The sequence below is a fragment of the Lineus longissimus genome, chromosome 11 (genome assembly GCF_910592395.1).
Source record: "Lineus longissimus chromosome 11, tnLinLong1.2, whole genome shotgun sequence".
NCBI classification, from domain to species: Eukaryota; Metazoa; Nemertea; class Pilidiophora; order Heteronemertea; family Lineidae; genus Lineus; species Lineus longissimus.
This window is the reverse complement of record NC_088318.1, coordinates 8,727,103-8,749,908: the sequence shown is the minus strand read 5'-3', so window position 1 is coordinate 8,749,908 and position 22,806 is coordinate 8,727,103. Positions and strand designations below refer to the sequence as shown.

The window sequence follows — 22,806 nt, the reverse complement described above, 5'->3', positions numbered from 1 at the left end:
TGCAAAAATTTCATCTTTGGAAATGAATAACAAAACACACAGTTCATCTGGCATGTTCTTTATTACACAAACAACACAAAACTCTGTATTAATGACCAAATAATTTGTTAATTTGCCTGAAAATCAACCCACAACAAATACAAGACCTCGTCCCCAGCTTCTGCCACAACTACTACACTGCATTGTGTGCATTATGGATAAGCACCCAAGGTATAAGGTTGATCACTAAAGTGAGACAGACATAGCTGGTGGACAGACACAGGCCATTTGTAAGTCCCCTAGCTCTACAGAGCGGGGGACAATTAGACAAAATAACCACACAAAACGACCAGTTTCAAAGGCATATTGACATTGAGAATCAAAATGTAGGGAAATACCACTTTCTAATTGCTCGTTATGACAGATTTAGATTAGAACTATTATTTTTTAATGAACATGCACACTCTATACATTAGCAAAACAGCCATCACATAATCAGCCTCGGCTGCAATGCCTTCTGTGTAGCGCGTTCATTTCATTACAGAGAAAGGTAGGATCGAGGCCGTTGTGAGCAGACAACAATTTTCAGCTTAAAATCTGCAAATTACTGCCAATTATGGTGCGTTTAGCCTTTCTGCTGTAAATAGCTATAATCCTATAGAAACAAGAGTTCAAAATATTGGTATCCTGGCACATTTCCTGGCCCAGCTACAGCAAATTCTGATAAAAATGCAACTATTTTGCTGGAACTACTATCGGCCAGCTCCGCTGCAAAGCCAGCGTAGCTAAAAACTATCTGCGTTTTAAAGGTGACCGATACACTAAATGTACTTTATTGTAGATCGAGCTTTGATAAAAACTTGAACACTTGGTGACCCTCTGATCGTTGCCGGCAGTGCATTCCACAGACCAGGAGCAACTTGTCCCAATGACCTCGAGCCGTATCTTTTAGTGCGAGGCCTTGGCACAGACAAGAGGCCGCAGTCCGCAGAACGCAACTGCCGGTTTTGCACATGCTTTACAATAAGATCATTGAAATACTCTGGTGCTAAGCCATTTAAAACCTTGTACGATAAAAGCAGCAGCTTGAACTGAATACGTAAGTGGACAGGTAACCAGTGCAACCCCTGAAGAACTGGTGTAATGTGATCACGCTTCTTTGCACCGGTTACAAGTCGGGCCGCTGTGTTCTGCACCTTTTGGAGTCTTTTCAAATGACTGTCAGCTATACCATTCAGGAGGCTGTTGGCATAGTCCAGTCTGGAGTTGACAGTAGCCTGGACAAGAGACTTGCATGCTGCATCTGTGAGGAATGGCTTAATGCGACTGATATTACGCATATGAAAGTGACAGACTCTTGACACATTGTTTACATGCTTTCCCGAATCCAGAAAAACACCTAGGTTTTTTACACAGGATGATGGTTTTACACTGCAGTTTCCAATTGTTATGTAAAGGTGCAGCTCCTTAACAATACTTTCAAGGTGTTTAGGAAAGAAGATGGCAAAGTCAGTCTTGACGTCATTCTGAGATAGACCATTTGCGATTAGCCACGGCTTTTACTCTCGGACGCATGATTCGATGGCCTGGATAGCAGACGATATATCCTTCACTCTGACAACTACGTAGTCTTGGGCATCGTCTGCGTAAAGGTGGTATCTCAGGTTGAACTTTCGCACAATGTTGCCGATAGGTTTGGTATACATGCAGTACAACTTTGGCCCTAAAACTGATCCCTGAGGGACAGTGATGGTTCCGTTCTTAATGCATCAATTATAGAGGAGGAGTCTGGAAAGCAATTAGGAACTTAACAAGAGGCCCACGGGCCTAGCGCTCAGCTGAATGTAAAGATGCTCAGTTTTGTTTCCTTGGTCAGTTTATATGAATATTCCGTCACAAAACTGAGCTGAAAATGATTTCCAAGATGGCGAGTGCCAAATAAACAAGAGGCCCAAGGGCCTGGCGCTCAGCTGGATGACCTAATAACATAGGACTGAGGGTATAAAGTAGTAAATATCGGCTTTATACTACTGTTTGAAGGTCAAGAGAACACGTTATACCACTAAAATTTCCAATGCAGAGCTGCCAGCTGGATGAAATATGATTGAACTAATCAGCCATGGTATGTAAATATTACAGGAGGCAACGGAAGATATCCCTAGTTCAGTATGTTGTATCGGTAGCTTTACAGAAAAGAAGTGTCAGAGAGGATGAGACTTCTCCATGGAGTTCAGCTTGAGACAAACCAGTCCAAAGTCCGCACGCGATATTCGCCGGCTACAGTATTTTGCCTGCGAAATCTGTCCGAAAATCGACCGGCGAATGTAAGGCGACAATATAAAATCGCCGGTATGTCAGATGCGAAATTCACCCACAATCGCGCCTATTCTTCGATTTCGCCCCAAAAATCGCTCCAGGCGATAATGGAGTGATTTTACGAAATTGGTGGCTCTTGCATGCTTGTCTGATTTTCGGAACGATTTTGCAACGACTTTCGCTTACGTTTATGGCCACAAAATTTTATTTTGATCACTTTATACCCGACTTTAAACCTGGTGAACGCTTGTGGGCGCTGGTGGACGCTGTTTAGGATGACCAGATACTACAAGGATCTTGATTGGTTGGCTGAGACTCCGAAACATAAGACTAACTATGATTAGCTGTATGATTCGGTACATTCCGCCACAATCCTTCGGAATACATACCATAATACTAAAGAACCAAGTGGAAAAAAAATCATCAACTGTTATGAAGTTATTGACCGGAAGGGAATTACGCGACACACCTTTGACTCGCCCTCTATCAGCACACCAAATTTCAAACCAAAATATGTTGTCATTCAGAAGTTACAGAGCGGAAGGGAATTTTCATGGTTTTCAAGAAGCGCCCCCTATAGGGCATAAAAATGGCTGAAACTAAAAACTAGGGTAATATATTGTGTGTCCTTGCTAGCTTAGCCTACCACTAAAGTTTGAAGAAATTCTATTCATCATTTAAGGCGTAGTCACAGTTTATGAGTTTCGCTTTTGTGAAAGCTATTACAAACTGATTTGGTCACATTTCACGAAAGGTCTACAATAGGGAAATGAACAACAAGTCCGTATCAACCTGGCAAGTTCAGATGCGACAAGCGCCTAGTTTTGGTAGAGCGGGTCACAATTTATATTGAATGTAGGCCCTGAAAAATGTACATGTCATGTAGATGTATCATAGGCCTACCTTAGACCTGGAACTTAGGCCTATATAACCTATTTTGTTTCGTCCATTTGCAGGAGCACAGACAACTCTTCTTGTGATGGTCACAGTCGCCTGCCTGGAACCAGTGGGATTGGCTTATTGTCCGATTCGGACAGTGATACTGATATGGACGATGCAGATTATGAACCTCCTATTGATGCTATTGCTATGGATGATACTATATTGGTGTGTTTCTAAACTACTTCCTTGTATATTACATGAAGCATAGATAACTTTTCAGTTAGTGGTACATCATGTTATGTCTAGTCTACAGTGTATTGCATAAAAAACCGGGTCATGCTAATTCCCGACCTACCCCGACTTTTCCCGACATTTCCCGACTTGCGGAAAATGCTGCCAAAATATAGTGTATTAATCATCAGAATATTTATATTTGTACTGTTAACATACATATACAGCACGTCTGTTAATTTCAAGACTTTTGAACGATGCCAAGTTGAGCAAATCAACTCCAATAATTAATTTATGCTGGGTTCAGACAAGGCCATATGCATGTACAGTTTACAAGAAGCGACAACCACAACTAACCAAGATTACCGACCTGCAGAAAAATTGCGGTCGGTTGGGTAGATGTAACTTGCTTTGCTCAACTTAGCATCGTTCAAAAGTCTTGAAATTAACAGACGTGCTGTATATGTATGTAAACAGTACAAATATAAATATTCTGATGATTAATACACTATATTTTGGCAGCATTTTCCGCAAGTCGGGAAATGTTGGGAAAAGTCGGGGTAGGTCGGGAATTAGCATGACCGTAAAAAACCTGTCTCAAATGGACAACAGCCACCAATGTAATATTCCATTGCATTTTATTTTCATTGATAGGTTGAAATGCCACCATAAAATTCATGCTGCCTTTTATATACTTCAGACAGATGATTCAGATGATGACCTTCCCTTGGGCGAAGACCATTTGGACGAGTTTGAGCCATCTGATGACGAGGATCCAAGTATAGAGCCAACCACAATGTCTGAGGAATCTCACCCTGATGTTTTAGACTCTAATAATGAATCTGGTTCCAGAAGGTATGTCATCTCAAGTTTGAAATACTCGTTGACGATCATTGGTGGATTTAGAGCTGGGGCCCATCTCCTCTTTATTTCAGAAAATCTTTGAAATTGACCATTAAATTGTTAAACTTGACTTAGGAGGCATCCTTCGTACATTGTCTGACCTAACTTTTCAAAAGACAAAATCATCATTCAACTAATGATTTCTTGTAAGATTTTCTGTATGATATGCATGTGCCATTGGATGTCGTCCTAAGGGATATGACTGTCAATTATTACTGACTATGTACATGCAGTGTTTACCGTGCCAGCGCATGCATGACCCTTGGCATGCTTGGATATTTTTCCTTATATTTTTTCAATCAGACCCAAATATTATGTATTTTCAGGTTACTTCCTGTGGGTTACCACAAACAATTTGAGCAGGGGCTGTGTGAAGAAATGACGAATATGGTTGATGAGGAATTCGTTGTGTGCTCAACTTCCAAGTTGAAAACACTTTTCAACGATAGATTCTGCGATTTGAAGGAGTGCTGCATTTGTGGGGACGTGTTAAAGACAACCCAAACACCGATAGGAGGAACCATGATTTTTCATCGGCAGTGTCAGAAGGGAAATGTTGCGGCCAAGTTTGAGACCAGCCAGAAGGTCAGCAATGTCTACATTGCTAACCTGCTAATGTGTTCTGCTGTCACCATGACTGGGAACAACTTTACGAAGGTAGCAATGTGGGCGAAGTTTGTGAAACTGGTGTTTCCTTCAATAACAACGTTCACTCGGCTGCAGGCAGCATATGTCAGCCCAGTTGTGGAGCGTTTCTGGGGACAACGCAGGAGATGATGCTCTCGGCGCTTCATGGAATCCCAGTGGATATCTGTGGTAATGGCCGTCGTGATAGCCCTGGTGAGCAACTAACTATACTATTACTAATCACACATTTTTTGTTATGTCTTTCCAAGGTTTCAGTAAGCTCACACATGCCTACCATTGAGGGCAGATACTTTCACAGCACACAAAACCCATCTTGCATAACCAGTGGTTTGCACTATACTACAATCTTGGTAATATATTTTGTATAAGTGAGGTATTATTTCATATATACTTCGACATTTGAATTCTATAACATTTTCTTCCCCTTCCAGGTTTCTCAGCACACTACTGCCAGTATGTGTTTCAAGAGGCACTTGCTGGCTACATTGTGCATCTAATGACTGTAGATAAGAGGCAGGTACAGGGGAAAAGTCCAACTATGAAGCGATATGGGGCATTCCATGGCCTGGCGTTCTTGGCATCAAATTAAGATCGCAACGTTCACCACTGATGACAACCCCATGGTCAGAAGCTGTTTTGGTAAGGTTTTTTTTTTTTTAATTTCCTTCCAAGAACAGAATCTCCATAGTGTTTACCCAATGCCACTACCTTGTGCACAGTAATCATGACTAATAACAATTTTATGTTACTTTGCAATGGTGAAAAGATTACATGAGCTTTATGATGCAATCCAGAGAGAAATCCATAAAAAGATTCAGTGCTTTGATTGGAAGTACTTATTTTATTTTATTTTCAGGTGACACAGAAAAGTCGAGAGAAAAGATGAAGTCCAACTTCCCAGAACTCACAGCTGCAGCTATTGATGCCATTCAGGGCATCAGGCATTACCTCGACACCTGGCACCGAACAAAGAAAATCGGGGCGGCATTATCCAAGGTATACAGATGTACATGTAATAGCACTTGGATTGATTCTTTTTTAACCAGGACAATTTCCATTGTGATGGCAGGCCTATATCACTGATGCCGTAATGTCCGAGCGTCATCAGGAAGGGTTGCAAGATGGCAACAGGTTGTTGGCTAATTTTTTAAGACAGATCTCCATGGCGATGACAAAACGGGTCGTCTCAAACATTAAAGCGAACTGGAACCGCCGAGCGATTTATTCAACTTTTCGACTTTCACCGCCCGAGAAAGTCGAACTTCCAACTTCATATTCGAGTTCAAATTTGTAGCTCCGCCCCCAGTGCCCGAGCATGCGCAGTTCAATTTGTTATCATTGAGAATCATGTGAGAATCACGTGAGTCATGCGATCTTTCATTCATGAGTTTTCGTAGTAAATTCCATAGTAGTGACGTCACTCAATGATTGACAGCTAGGCGCCATGTTTCATTCATGCCTCGTTCTGATCACCCGATACGCGGGAAATGAAAACGAGGTCATACGAACTGGCTCGGCGGTTCCAGTTCGCTTTAATTGGTTAATAAAAGAAAATAAAACCCTGTGAATTATAGAATTTTTCACTTCATTTTCAGGCTGGCAAAGGGAAATCAAAGGTGCTTGATTGGGTGAAGCCGGTTGTTAACCATTTTTGGTACTGTTGTCAGTCCTGTGAAGGCAATGTTGATACATTGAGGGTAAGTGTAAAATAATTTATATTCTTACCCAGCATCAGTATTCAATATAACATCTTATTACTCAAAATAATATCAAACCAGTTGATTGCGAGAATGCCTGGTTTTTCGTGAATAAAGTTTTAGTCCCCACACACACTGTATGAGTTGCAATGTTTCTTGTACATGCATTTACTTTTAGAGACTGCGAAATTTTAAACATACGTTCTATATGTTTTAGGAAACGTGGTTGGCCCTCCTGTACCATGTTCAAGGTATTCATGAGTGGGCAACTGGACAATGCAGTCATGGTCCCTTGGATGAGGAAAAGGAGGCTCTTCGTGATGGAGCATCAGTGGATACCGTCAGAAGTGTGGTAACGGACAAAAAACTGGTGAAGAAGCTCCATTACTACACTGGCTTCCATCACACAGGTCCACTTGAGAACTTCAATGGCCTCATCACGATGTTTGCTTCCAAGAGGACTCACTTTGAGTAAGTTCATTGTAATTTTGTTCTCACTTGAAGTGCTGTTTCAGAGACAGAGAATGTCACTCTCATGACATAGCATTGGACACGTTAAATTATCTTGTAATACATGTAGGGTAGTTGTATACATATCTAGATATACCATTCAATGACATAATGTTTTCTTTTAGATACAACACAATGTTGACCAGAACAAAACTTGTTGCCATTGATTACAATCACCACATTCACTGCAAGGTGAAGAGACACGATGATCGTCTTGTCGTTACCAAAGGCTATTCGAAGGGAGGTGCAAGATGGGTCTTGCGTGACAAGAAAGAACCCAAGGATTACGACTACCACAGGTAGGTTATTTGCTGGGCAGTGGCCATGGTTACCAGTGTAAAGGGTATTATTATGGGGGGAATTGAATGGGAGGGACTAGCAGTAGAAATAAGTTCTGTTCACTTCTTGTAATTTATAACACTATATATCCAAGTACACTCACAATCACAATCTGGGAAAACCAATTATGTGTGTTCCCAGTCTGGAGTCCAAAACCTGAATGCTACACAATAATATTAGATTCACCAAGAAAACCTGTTACTAACAACATGAGTTACTTCGAGTTACTTCTGATTCAGGCAAATCTGTATAATGTTGTCATCAAGAGTTTTACACTTTGGCCACTTTAGTCCACAACACACTTGCTCACGTACGGACGGCATTTGCCTACAGCGTCCACACTTGCAATTACGTGGCATATTAGCAGGAATAGGTTGGTGGGGCTGATTCTTCACCATTCTCTGGTTTTCCTCATGGCAGCGAACCAAGCGGTTGAGGAGCTCAGGCTGGTCATTTAGAACAGCTTGAACGAATCCCCACACTTCAGGGTTGGTCATGGCTTCAATTAAATCCTGCAATTAAAAAAATCATGAGCAATTTAAGCTACGCTTAGTCCCAGTGGTTACTAGTATTTTGTACTAAACGTAATCAAATTACCTGTTAGTGCCCTTGGGCTCCTTTGATATTACTGTTCATCCACCCTAATTTAACGGATACCAAATTCCCACTGGGGCCATGTGTAGCTTTTCTGTGGCGATCCAGTGAAATTGGGCTTTGCACAATCAATTTTGTAGTCCAACACATGTGTGCTAGTACTATACTAAGAATACTTGTTACATTTCAAATAGATACAATCTTACCTGTGGAATCTGAGAGCCAGGTTCTCGCGGCATCTGCTCAACTTGTTGATCCTAAGAGAAAGAAATTAACTTTTATAACTAGGCAAGGACGTGTAATGCAACTCACTACATTTTATTTGTGTATGTATTTAATTTTGTCTTCCAATATATGTCTATCAGTGAAAAACTTCAAGTAATAGTATCTTACCTGTGGAATCTGAGCGTCAGGTTGATCTTCTTGATCCTATGGTAAGAAATTAACTTTTATAACGAAGGCATGACTGTGTAAAAAAACATCATAGCTTGAATACAAGGGATTTATAAATAATTACTTTGTGAATTTCTTTGCTAAAGAGTAGTCCAGGCATTCATTTATTTTTTTGGTTTTAAATAAAGTAATGAGGTTAGTATCACATATTACCTGGTGTATTGATAAATTTAGGGCAACTGCAGGGGCAGCTGAGGCACATTTTGAAGTATGGGCTGCTGCTTTTCCCTTTGTCTTGCATCGGGTTGAATGTTGACTCTGTAACAATAAGAAATATTACTATTTAAATATATACAATGTACAAAGTGTAAATGCATATGTATTTAGCCAGCTGTATGAAAATGAACAACGGCTAAATAAAAATAATTGATTTTTGTGTAAAAAGTTTGAGTTTGAATTTCCTCTGATATGCCAATCAAACGTTAAAAATTCTGGATGTGTCGGACACCGGCAGAAAACCAAAACAGGCCAGTACTGAGAATTGGAACCTCTCATGTTATTTTACACTGAAAGTTTGAGCTTCTCTATAGGTCACCCTGGTTTATGCTTGAAAAATAGAGGCAATAACAATGAACAATGAGGAGGACAAATAAACCAACCTATCCCCGGTTCTTGCATCTGGTGTTCAGGCACTTGCAAATATCGTGACACTGCTTCTTCACCTCCTTGCATGGACATGATTTCGTCGCGCACATGTTCCTGCACTTGCATACTGTTGAGGATCCAGCAGCAGCAGTAGAGGGACTAGGCCTGGGGATTCTTGAGGGGCGAGGAGTTGGCAGACGTTCGGCTCCGCTAGTCGGGGAAATTGGCAAACGCTGGGGAGTGCTCAATGCTAACGGCAATGGACCGACAGGCCTAATCGCGCCGGCTTCCACCTTGTGTGCTTCATATGGTCTGCCTAGGGGCGATGACACCGGGCTGGTCGAACGTGGCCGTGGGCTAAAGCCCATGTCGAGCATCCATTTCTTCAGGTCATCGGCACCAGCACGGCTTTCGTCGGCTCCCGATAACTCTTCGGGCTCTGGTTCCACAAGTATGACAGAAATTGATAAAAATTCCCCACTCTCTTCAGCATCCATCTTCGTTTCAAGGTTTCTATTACTAAGTAAAGGTATACCCATACACGCATGACATAATTTGCCTCGTTTCACTACCATCATCGGGCCAATTTGATACCTACCTGTCAAATCGCGCTTCGTCGTAAAATTCCATAGTAGTGACGTCATGCAATGATTGACAGCGGAGCGCCATGTTTCATTCATCCTCGTTCTGATTATCGTATGCGCGGGAATTGAAAGCGAGGCTGTACTATTGCGTCAGATAGGTCGTTTCTCGTGCACAGATCACTTTAACAGCGAGCATTTACCGTGGTCATCAAAGATCTTCTTACCATTATCGTCTTTAAGAAAGACAATACCATCATTTGATTTCTTATTAGTCAGGTCTCCTATTACTGACCACCACTTTTTGGATGCTACAGTAGCATCTGACAGATTATCGACTAATGATTGGTAATAATTGCTTTTAGCCTGAGAAATTGCTTTCTCACAATCTATTGTGGCTTGCTTGTGGGCAGCCCAGGCTGCTGCAGTCTTAAGCGTTTTGGCACGACGAAATAATCTGTGTTTAACATTGATAACATGTCTGATTGAGTCTTTAAACCATGAATTGTCCCTTTTCTTAACAGTGATCATGGTCAGGTGGGTATTTTCCTTGATTACACGTAGAAGATTGTCCACCCACTATCTACATTTTCCCGTGCAGTTGGACCAGAGAGACAAGTTCTCCAATCAAATGCCGCTGGGGCTAGTTGTAAGGTATCAATATTTATTCTTTCCAAATTATAAAATTGCTTAACGTATCTTTTTTTTGGACATGTTAATTGAAGACTAGCACCAATCATATTGTGGTCGCACCGCAAAATAGGTGGGCTTACCCAGACATCGCTCACAATACCAGGCGTGTCAGTGATAATTAGATCAATAAGGCTTGCAGAATCAAAGGTCACTCTGGTTGGCTCCTTAATAAATTGGACGATACCACTTCTAATAACATAATCGTACAATCGAATCCCTAAGGGATTATTTCTTTGAAGGGGATACCACGATGAAGATTTGGCATTAAAGTCGCCAGTTAATATATACAAATAGGATTATAGATATTAACAGCATCAACAGTTGCCACGAGATAGTCAATGAAATCATCAGCCAGTGCAGCTGGCAAATCCGGTGGTGCATAAAATGTGCCTAACATAAAACACCCTTTAGGTATAAAAATACACATCCAGAGAACCTCAAACAAGTGTGTTGCAAATTCAGTACAATGCTTGAAGGCCAGGTCTTGTCTGACATATAAGGCTATACCTCCTCCTTCTCTATCTCTGTCCTTACGAAACACATTGAAATTAGGAATGTCAATAATAGAATTATCAATAGAATCATCCAACCAGGTTTCAGTGAAGCTACTATCTGTAAAGGCCTTCATACACTACATGACAAAAGTAGAAATCAGCTGCTACAAAAGTCACCTTCGACAAAAGACATTCCATTCCGGTGACATTCCACAGATGTCGAAATTTCTCCACACTGATAGACATGTGGACGTGCAAAACGCAACTGCGACATATGTTTCCAGGTGACACTCGACAATAGTCAATAATGTAGCACACATTTGCCACAAAATGATCCCGACAGGCAACAGAAATCACCATTTGCCACAATTATTTTTGTGACTTTCCACAGTTGTTGACTGGTCACTACACATTCATGACATTCCACGTCAACAATGACCAAAACTCTTCTACACCGACGTCACACTTCATAACCATGGCAGACACCGAACTGGTCGCATCGGTATGTCTGTCTCTCATTGTCATCATTCGGCGAAGACGAACCAGACGAATGCGATTTTCTTGATTGCATCATCTGCTGTTAGCAAAAACAACGGAGGGTATGAATGATATTTACATTTTGCCTCAGAATCTTTGGACTATAGGACTGTAGCCTGTGTACCACGCAAAGGGAAATGGCTCCGCCTGCGATTTGCTCTGTTCTCATTCTAATTTAAACGACCAACATAGATTCATAAGTAGTGGATGAATTGCAATCCAAATCACAGGGTTTACATCCAATTTTCTTGTATTGTCTTCCAAGCAAATAATATTAAACTGGATATTAATATATTTTGTTCATTTATTTCTTGGGTAAACGTGAATTGAAATTGGTCGGGGCATATTTACCAACAATACCAATGTGAACCTTACCGGTGACGTCCAATTCAGTAGCGATTTCGGCTATCTTTTCCTTTTTTGTTCCTTTCATGGAACAGAGGGGAATTGACGTTTGAAATACATTCTTGTGCCCCCCAAAGATCACAAAGTCTTGATGTTTTTTCTAAATACCAAGTAGCCATCTTCCTGTCCCACGAGCAACAGGTCTCAAAAAATTGAACAAGTTCAATTCACCTGTCCAAAGCTTTCCACAGGCTTTCCACAGGGGTACACATACCCACAAAGGTCACTGAGTGAATACACACTGAATGACTTTCGTAAAAGACGACTCAAGAGTTTGAAGTGGGAGCGGCCACCTGAAACAGTCGTAATCATCTACACACCTATTGACTTTTGTGGTTAACGTTATACAACTTTCAACAAGGCGGGACATATGGATACTTCGTAACAAAAGTTCCAATCGTAGACACATTGCAACATTTTTTGGGAAGAAAGCCACAAAATGATTTTTGTCATGCAGTGTATGGAGGCCTTTACAATCCATCGTAAATACATGTATGTATGATTTCAATATTCATGTACATAGGAGGGCCCAAAAAACCACCCAATGGGCTGAGGGAAAGTCTCAAAAGTATGTATATATACTTCGAAATCGATGGAGTCGTGAGCATGGGCATATGTACAAAATGTACCATATGAGCGTGCATGAAGAAGTTACTGACAACAAAGATGCACTGAGCACGAGGTTTATGGGTAAAGTCAATGAGACATGGATAGCTGAATTTAGTAAAGTCGGTGGACTAAGGCAGTAGATTTATCAAAGTTACTTATGATTAAGACGGTCAATGTCATCAGAGTTTTTGATCAGAATCTTTTGCCCATTTGCATAAGCAAACAGTCGCCCATCATTGGACCACGCGTTAGAAATAACCTTGGCTTTCCGGAGATCTTTTAGTCTTTTTAGTAGCAGTAGTCTTCTGGAGGTCAGATCCTCGTTGATGAACACATTTGGAATCACTGTTTTTAGTTTTTTACGGTTTGAATAAACATTGAAGCGAGCAGAATAATTAGTGAATATAACTATCAAGCCTAATTTGTCTTTGCCAGTTGGGTGTGCTCGATCAACATGTTTTAGAGTGAGGTTGACTCCCATCTTGGTAGCAAGATCTACCACTTCCTTTGGGAAATCTTCATCAGGGCGGAATGGACCAAGTCCAGCTATGCGTAGGGAAGGCCGTTTAGAGTACTGCTCCAACTCCTCTAACTTTGACTCTAGGGACTCAACCTTGTCTTTAGCCGAGTCAGTGATGGCGAGAGCTTCATCAAGGCGGTCTGACAGGAGCATAACGTTGTTCTCCAAATTCAATATGGTCTGATCTTTCGAGTCGATATGCTCCTTCAAGTCACTCAGTTCCCAATTTAGTTCCCGATTTTCGGTTTTTATATCCAGACGAAGGTCGTCCATTTGCTCTTTGAACCATACTTTCAGGCTCGATATCTCCACACTATCTAGAAGTGGTTTTTTAGCATACTCCGGTGAATCCATGTCAGAATTTGCTGTACGGTCCTGTTGTTTGCGAGTAAACACCACGTTGAGGAGTTGCCATTAGAATCTATTAGACGACCCCCAGGAGGGAAAAGACGTGTTTGAAGTAACAGGTTGACAAAATGAGGTCCAAAAAGCTAAAACTCACAGCTGCATTTTTCTGGAAAGTTACACAGTCCACTTAGGCTTATGTATCCATTCTAAGTATACATTGGTTAAGGTATGACTGCAGAGCCCGCTTTGAAGACTCCAATTTTACAGGAGCACTTGCTCTTGCCTTCCACTGCTAGCCGCCATCTTGGAAGTTTCGTACCATAATAAATTTCAGAAATGGCTCCAAATATAAAATCTGTCACTTATTCAATCCAGTCGAAATAAAAAGGTCGCCATTTTATTCAGTGCATGACGTCAGCTGGCAAACAAACTCACACAGTGCATCTCCAGCCTTATCCCTTCTGCCACTATTTGGCTATTTCTGCTTTCAATCTTGTTGACCAAAACCGCATGTTACATAAGTTACTTGGACTTTGGATAGCAGGACGATACCTTAATACATTAAGGGCAATGTACACGGATACCAACTTGTGCATCTGTATCAATGGACACTTAACAAGGGACTTCCAAACAACTTCAGGTGAAGGCAGGGCGATAGATTATCGCCGACTTTGATTGCCTTGTATCTCAACGACCTAGCCTAAGATATGAACACAATGAACATGGGCATGAATACAAATGGGGATATACCTTCACTGTTGCTCTATGCCGATGATATCGTGCTGATCTCTGACTCTGAGGAATTGTTACAAGAGCTGATTCGTACTCTAGAGAGATGGTGTAATCGATGGAGAATGACTATAAACACTCGTAAAACCAAGATTATGCATTCCTGCCATCAAGTGCAGCCGCAAACCGAATTTTGGTTTTACTTCCTAGGTGAAGAGCTGGAAATAGTGAATACCTACAAATACCTCGGGCTTGAAATGTATTACTTGTTAGATTTTACGCATTGTTATGCGACTCTTACAGCGTCCGCTGGTAAAGCACTTGGTGTTAGGGTGGCGAAACATTTTTCCACAGGTCCTGGAGGATTTTCATATAAGACGTTTTCTAAGCTTTATGACACTACAATGATTCCTATAATGGATTACGCGGCCGCTGTTTTGGGGTTCAAAAGTTACTAGAAGGCAAATGTAGTTCACTACCATGCTATATGTACTTTCCTTGAGACCGGCAAGCTCTCAGCGCTCCCAAGCATCAAGGGGAATATGGGGACACCATCTCAAAATGGCAAGATTTTGGTTTAGATTAGCAATTATGACATAAGAGGGGCTTACTAAACATGTATTCAGGTGGGACTATATGCTTAATAATAGCGGAAAACAGACATGGTGCAAATTAGTGAAAACTATTTTCTCCTCTGTTAATATGGAGTACTACTTCCGGAACTTAGCGAGAAGTGTGAGGACAGTGCCAAATGTCAAAAGAACTCTGAGTGACATTAAAATAGAACTATTAATCGCATATGATATGACCTGGAAGGAAAGTGTGTCAAAAATCCCCAAATTAAGGACATACAAACTCTTCAACACAAGTTAAATTTCACAATGGAACGTTCCACGTCGATTTAGAACTTGGGCAATACCGCAGAACCCCTATTCAACAAAGGACATCTCCAAAATGTAATACTGGTAAGGTAGAAGATGAAATACACTTCTTCTCCAATGCCCCGCCTATCTTACACAGCGGGCGAAGATGTTCCAACTGATATCAACTGCATTTGAAAACTTTGAAGAACTTGCAAACAATAAGAAAATAATATTTATGCCAAGCAACCCAAACCTATCGAAATATTTGGCCAATTATGGCATTAATGCGCAAGCAATAACAATTTATAGGTAGCAGATGTATATAAGAACAATTTCGGTCTGATCATTAGCAAAACTATATGTAAATAGTACAACGTGTCTTGTAAGCCTAGATAAAGCAGGCTGTAACAGATGACACTTTAATAACAGATGACACATTAACAAACAAATACACTAAACTATACTATAAGCATAGTATGTATACTGGTAATTAATCTCTACCTGGGGTGACACAGACTGTATTGTTAAGAATCAGGCTTGTTTATATACATCTGGTTATGTAACAATCACACAAAGCAGTGACACATATCCTCAACCCAAAGGTGTTAAACCCTGCTGCCCTCTGTTGGATTAGTTATAAATATGTAATAGGGAGGGCGGCTGATCTATGGAACAGCCTCCTCGCTACAGTCGAGAACAATGAACGACCTTCAGGGAAGATTTTTAAAAGTCTGAATCAGGATCAAAGGCTCTAGAAACGTAATGCTGATTCCAAAGAACCAGGATACTCTGCAGAGGATAAGCTTTATTTGGAAAAGGTTGAGAAGAGTGTAAAATTTGCTTACGGACATTATGTAATCAACCTACAACATTGTTTGCATGCCTGCTAAAAGGTCACAGGCCATTCAGAGAGCACGCTATCTTGCTAAGAAACTTGAAAGGTCTGAGCAGTTCTGTGAAGATTATAAGACTTTCATCAACAAACTTTTGGATTAAGGCAATGCAGAAAAGGTTCACGTTGAGCAGTATGGTCGCAAAGATGGCAAAGTTTGGTATTTGCCACACCATGGGGTGTATAATCCGCAAAAACCCGGGAAAATTCGCGTAGTATTCGATTGTGCTGCAAGATTGGCAGGGACATCACTAAATGACAAGTTGCATTAAGGCCCAAACCTAACTAGTAACTTGGTGGGTGTTCTACACAGCTTTAGGCTGGAACAAGAGGCAATTACTTCAGACTTGGAAGCTCTCTTTCATCAAGTGAGAGTCCCGGATGAAGACCGCGACGTGGTGCGATTCTTATGGTGGCCCAACAGAAATCTTAACACTGAACCTGAAGTGTATAGAATGACTGTTCACTTATTTGGCGCAATCTCGTCATCAAGCTGGTGTAATTAAGCGCTTGGCAGACTCGTTAAGGCCAATCGTGGCAAATTTGATGAATCTGTTTGTAAAACAATAAAAAGGTCGCTGGACGTGGACGATTGTCTCAAGGCTGTAATATCGAACCAGGATGCTATCATGCTCTCTGCGTCTTTAATGCAAGCCAGTTTTTTAGGTGGTCTTCACTTGACTGCCTGGAGTAGCGATGGCCGTTCGGTGTTAGCAAAGATAGACAAAGATGAGCGTCCAAAGGGCCTAAAGAGGCTTGATCTTGACAAGGGCAAGTTACCTTTGGATAGAGTATTAGGCGTACAGTGGTAACCCTAATTGGACCAGTTCAGCTCTGAGGTTTTGGAAAAGGAAAAGCCATCAACGCATCGCGGTATTCTTTCTATTGTGAGGTCCGTATACGGTCCACCTGGCATTGCTTGTTCATTCGTGTTACCTGCCAAGATAATTCTACAGGAGTTGTGCCGGCTTTACCTCAGATTTGATGACGAGATCCCCCTGAGTCTAAGTCCCTCTGGGAAAATTGGCTACATGATCTCCCCAAGTTGGCGAATTTTCTAGTTGACCATTGCTTTAAACCTTCAGACTCCCGTTAAAACTGCAGAAATACACCTTCGCCGGTACCTATGTTCCCCGGTACCTATCTTCCCCCAAGAGGTACATACCTTCCCCAAGAGGTACCTATCTTCCCCCAAGAGGTACCTATCTTCCCCCATATAGTTTTTATGATACAGTGTATGTACCAATTTAAAGCAAAGGCGCGTGCACCTTGGCCTTTAAGTCACGAAACAATGAATCCATGCTGAGTAAAAATGTCTTTTAATACAAACAAAAAATACTGAAACTCTGCTTTTTGGGGGATTTCTGGGAATTGCAATTTCCTGGAATTCAGTGACTTCATTCTGTGAGGTCATTCCAGGAATTTATGGAAACAAACCGTATCACAAAAAACACACCTACACCTAAGCAACACTTAAGATAAGTGTAAGGAATAAGTGGGATTCAATATGCTACATACAAGTTTTACGCTTAATTTTGTGCTTATATTTGAGACACCTCCAGGGGTGTCTTAAGTTCAATCATATTTGCTACTCAATTCATATTTTGTCCACTTTGGAACAGACAGCGCAGGGGAATGGCACTGATTTTGATAGCACAAGAACGTCTGGCTAGACGGCGTACCATACGTCGAGAAAGTGTATTTCGGGACAGAATTCATCCACTTGATGAATATAATGACATCAGATTGTATCAACGATATCGACTGGACAGACAGACAATTCTGGATTTGATTGATGCGGTCGGAGACAACCTGGAACCCTGACATTGCGAAACCATACATTGCCAAAGGAACTAAAAGTCATGGCAGCTTAACGTTTCTTCGCAACTGGATCATTTCAACTGACTAAGGGAGATACAGTACACGTATCACAACCGACGATGAGCAGTGTTATCTGTCAAGTTACACAGGCATTGCTTACTTTACTCCCAAAGGTCGTGATATTTCCAGAGGCTGAAGACATCCCCAACATCTCGGGGGAGTTTCACGAAATTGCCAATTTTCCCGGTGTTGTTGGCCTAGTTGACGGGACACATGTATGGATTTTAGGCCCCACCCAACACGAGTGGCGATATGTTAACCGGAAAAACAAGTATTCAATTAACACACAAGTAGTAATGGACGCTAGATATCATTTCATCAATGTTGTGGCAAGGTGGCCGGGGAGTACACACGATTCAGTCATTCGAAGAGAAAGTGGACTTGCAACAATATTTGAGAAATGTAATGGTGATGAAGTGTTGATTGGGGACAGCGGGTACCCAGTACGACCGTGGTTGATGACGCCATATCTGAATCCAAACGGGATACAGCAACGCAGATACAATAGGGCACACAAGAAAACAAGGTGTTTGGTGGAAAGAGGTATCGAAATGTGGAAAAGACGCTTTCATTGTCTTCATGGAATGTTGAGATACTCGCAACAAAAATATTGTGAAATTATAGTCGTGTGCGCGCTTCTTCACAACATTCCCATTGACAGGGCATTACCCGATTTTGATAAAGTGCCGATAGAACGGAGGCCGCAACCTGATGTGGATCCAGAAAGTGTTGTAAACATCCCAGACAGAAACACGGGTGCGGTGAGATAGTTGATGTTCACTTCCGATAAATGTATTATACTAAACTGAGATTCATATTCGTTTTAATGGTAAAATGGTTTCACAGATGACTATTCCGAGAATTGAGCTTACTGTTGCTATTGTTTCTGCAAGAATGGATTCCTCACTTAAAGCAGCGCTTGATAACATTCCTGTTCACAGCATGTTTTGGTCTGATAGCAGGACAGTGATAAGGTATATTCAGAATGAAACTTTCAGGCATAAGACATTTGTCGCCAATCACGTCACAGCGATTCATGAGCGTTCTACTGCATCACAATGGAGACACATCCCGAACAAAGACAACCCAGCGGATCTGGCTTCTCAAGGCATGTCTGTTGATGAATTTCTTAACTCACAAGTTTGGATGAGAGGCCCTGCCTCCCTAATGGATGCTGTTGAATTTCCAGACTTTAGTCTGCACAAGAAAGCACCGCTTGACAGTTGTGATTCTGAACTGAGGACAAAAAAGTTTTGCACTACCGGTGTCCTGAATCATTGGCATGATTGTATCGGTCAAATGATTGGCTACCAGTTGGTTTCAGTTGTGTAAATCTGTAGCTTGGATTCTCCGTGTACAAAGTCATTTGTCAGAAAGAAGCAAGCTTAGAAAGCAGCACCCCTACCGCTACTCACCATGGAGGCACTTCGGAAAGACAAATACGGACACGCATACTTTAATAGGCCCATCACCAAACTCTGCCTTATTGTAAGAAAGGATTAGATCAGGCCTACTCGTTTGACTTCCAGTTCCGATTGTGACATTTTGACATTCTGACATTGTTATCTACATTTTTCTAGTGACATTCTGACATTGCTATGTACATTTTGGAATTTTCTTTGGCATTTACATTTTGAGATTTTGGTTAACCGCTAATATTTTGTGATGGCGCAAGTTATGTTTAATTGTTCGCTTTGCTCCCCACTGGGCACCAGTGTAAGTGCCATCTACCTTTTGTAAAGTTCTGAAATGATCGAGGTGCCACCTTTTGGATTTAGTTGGTGTGCGCCATTTTTTATCTTCACATCGCAACCAGCACATCAGGAAAATAGGAACAAGGAAATTTCTTTATATTTAAAATCAACTTTTGCTTAGAACTCACAATTTCATCCGCTGTATATAGTAGTTACAAGATTCGGTGAGGTATATATGTTTTCTAGTCTTAGTTCGGTCGTTTTTCGACATTTGAATTTGTGGCCACTTTGACATGAAGTAGTCTGCACCTTGTAATATTTATTTCCATACGTTATTCTTTGTTTATAATTTATATGTTTCATTATGTTTCAGTTAATCTATTCCTGAACCTTAGGTTTTGTTTCCTTGAATACGGCGGCTATAAGGAATATCTGATAACAGCCTAACCAAGATGCTTCATGGTGATATTTGGTTAGTGCGAACTCTTAAATATTGACATTTTCAATTAAACCTAGGAGAAGGAGAAGGTTGCTCACATTGTCTGTGAAGGCCATTTCCATGTTTGAAATTTCTTGCCGGAAAAGTTCGGTTTTTTTGTTTACTTTTTATATGTTCCTGTGACCCCTTGACCTTTCGTGGGGTTTCCCTTCCCTTCTGCAAGGGTCTTGGGATCAATGGTGCACTGGGAGCAGGATGGGCGTTCCCTGTCTTACTTGTTTATCTGATTTTATCTTAGTCATCTCAAACCAGAATTTTTTTTTTAGTTTCATTTTAATTCATGTAGTGGGAGTCCAGGATTCGTCACGGGGTCACATTTGTCTCGTAAGTATAATACCTTTGTACCTTTAGGCCTTTTTTTCCACCTCTGTCAAAGTTTACGTGTGCTCCACCATTTTGACATGCATTTATGTACTGTATTTGATATGACCTGGATTTGGTCTTTCAGTCTTCTATTGTGATGATCTAGTCCTTTATTTTCATATGCTCTTGTCCATTTAGTAGTTATGCTTGATTGGTTTCATAATTGCTGTATTTAATTGAATGTTTCGATGAACCTGTTATGGTTGGTTTGAGTGCAGCTTGCTATCTGGCATTGGGCGTTCATTATTATGTAATAATATGTAATCTAGCTGTCTCGTTGAGCATGAGGCTCCAGTTGGTTCTGTCATTTATTGGACAATGTGGTTTGTTATCATTTAGGCATTGTGCCAGTTGACTTTAAGAGCTGTTTGTTTGGGTTTTGTCTTTGTCTTTGTTGTCTGTTTTGATTGTGTTATCTTTGTATGTGTCTGTTTGTACCAACTCTTATTTTGTGATTTTCGTAATTTCAGTAAACCGTATCATTAAGAACTTTGTTTTGCGGTGTTCTCTGTGTGCTCGTTTGAGAGGGCAACCCATGGCTCCCACATTGTCATTGATCACTTTATCATTTACTTTTTATTGTTGTTTCGATTGATCAGGGAACTCATTTGTGAAAAGAAGCATATAGCCTTGCAGTTAGGTATTTCATCATGACATAGCTTGTTCCCACAGATATGACACACTCACACCAAAACCAAGCAATGACTTTTAGAACATGCCGATTCAGCAGTGCCGATATTGGTTGACATAGGAATAACTGACCAAGGAGGTATAGATATACCTCCCTGAACTAAAACTAGAGAATGAGTTTTGTAGGGATGGAGGTATCATGATAATGATTTACTGATAATGATTAGTAATCTGTATCAAAATAATACCCCCATATTGTGACTTGGGCAAAAGACCCAGAATAATACTAGGCCTCACTTCCGACAAGCATGGATCAAACAATCTATAGATCTAAGTTGATCAGCTTGATATCCGGCTATCAGGGTCGCTTGTGATATTGTCTTCATAATTAATGCAGTGACTGCAGGCCATGATAAAAGGGTTTGTAATACAGCAGCAAGGCCTTCCAGACAATGGCACAGGAATATAATTATTTTTATCTCGAGTTTCCCGGTAGAAAACCTGTATGATATGGGATTTATCAGTGCTAGGAGAACCTACCATAAAATTTTCATAAAACGAGTCACTCATAAGAGAGATATCACACTTTTTAAGTTTCCCATTCTGGCCTCCTGGTGGCCAAGTCAAGATTCAGATCGGACCGAAATTCAGTGTCAGAGGTCACCTGACCTGGGAGGGGGTGTCCTGTGTACAAAGTTCATAGCTCTAGCGGTTAAGAAACGTGCCACTGTTTTTGAAACAGGATACAGACGACACCGACGCACGACGGATACAGCAGTGTTCTATAGACCCCCTATAGTGAGCCAAAGAGCGCGGTATTACACCTTTTACCTTTTAGGTTTTGGCCCACTGGTGGTCAAGGCGAAAATTAGATCGGACTGAAACTGGGCTCAGAAAGGCATTTGTCAGAGGGGGGTCATGTGTACCAAGTTTCAAGTTTATAGCTTTAGCCCTTCAGAAACGTGCCACAGTTTCACCCTAACGGTTAATTTAAGCCATTTGACCTTTGTGACCTTGAAAAGTACGTAAATAAAAAATTATCGAAAACAAATTACTAATAAGTGTACATATTGCCCCCTGGTGGCAAGAGACGGAGTTGGATTCAAGTGTGTTGTGCACAGTGGAGGAGTACAAAACATGTAAAAAAGTTTTAAGTTTCTGTATGTTGAATGGTCTAGGAGGAGACATGACTTTCAGATGAACAGACATACACACTGACATACAGACTGACGGCGTACGGTAATACAATATATCCCCACTTTTTTGGAAAGCGTGGAGATCATGAATGCTCCTGACAGCTACAAGCACACAACAGAGAAAAAGATGAAGAACTTTGCAATGTATCAATTCGTGTTCTGGAACATTGTTTTTGAATGCATTTTGAAAACTACTCTTCAATGAAGCCGCTTGTTGAAAGACAAAGAGTTATCATGGATCTCAAATTACACAGTCGCTTCTTGACGAAACAGCATCATTTTGTTTGCCACGTGTGGGTGACCCTGAAAACATTTCTTCTTAGCCATTTCGTTCGCCGTCTGCCCGAAGCTTATGGCTGAAGTTATAAACGATCTCACACTTCAGATTATTTAGCTTAATATCCTACTCATGACTTGTAATTGGTACTTTACCTTGACAATTTTATGCTTATGTCTTGGACTGACCCTATAGAAGATTGTGACATTGTTGATGACTTGTTTTAATTGCATTAGGTCCATCTGATCAACCTGGTCACCTGACAATGTAAAACCACCTGCTGAATAAAGACCAAGGCGGCTGCCTGCAAGCAAAATATAAAGAGGGTATTAGAAACTGATTGCATTTTTTTAATGATCTGGCCAGAATACACATCCTGGTCTCTTCAGGGACATTAAAGAATTATAGGTTAGAAATATACTTCTCAGCACTTAAGTAGGTGTTTAGAAGGAGTAGTT

At 41.0% G+C, this 22,806-nt stretch overlaps 2 protein-coding genes across 6 annotated transcripts in view; both read right to left on the bottom strand.

The window, feature by feature from the left end:
• LOC135495767 (calcium-transporting ATPase type 2C member 1-like) overlaps positions 1–22,806 on the bottom strand; it is a 465,754-nt gene that overhangs the window by 137,903 nt on the left and 305,045 nt on the right. For all 5 annotated transcript variants that reach the window (XM_064784671.1, XM_064784673.1, XM_064784674.1 and 2 more), the window contains one exon: positions 22,504–22,652. In XM_064784671.1, coding sequence (XP_064640741.1) covers positions 22,504–22,652 — 149 coding nt within the window. The remainder of the gene's footprint in view (positions 1–22,503; positions 22,653–22,806) is intronic.
• Positions 7,564–9,634, bottom strand: LOC135496025 (uncharacterized). Its single transcript, XM_064785128.1, has 5 exons — positions 9,266–9,634; positions 8,706–8,810; positions 8,493–8,528; positions 8,306–8,356; positions 7,564–8,017 (listed from the first exon to the last, which is right to left on the bottom strand). The coding sequence occupies exons 1-5, from the start codon at positions 9,632–9,634 to the stop codon at positions 7,730–7,732; spliced, it is 849 nt and encodes a 282-aa protein (XP_064641198.1). The 3' UTR covers positions 7,564–7,729.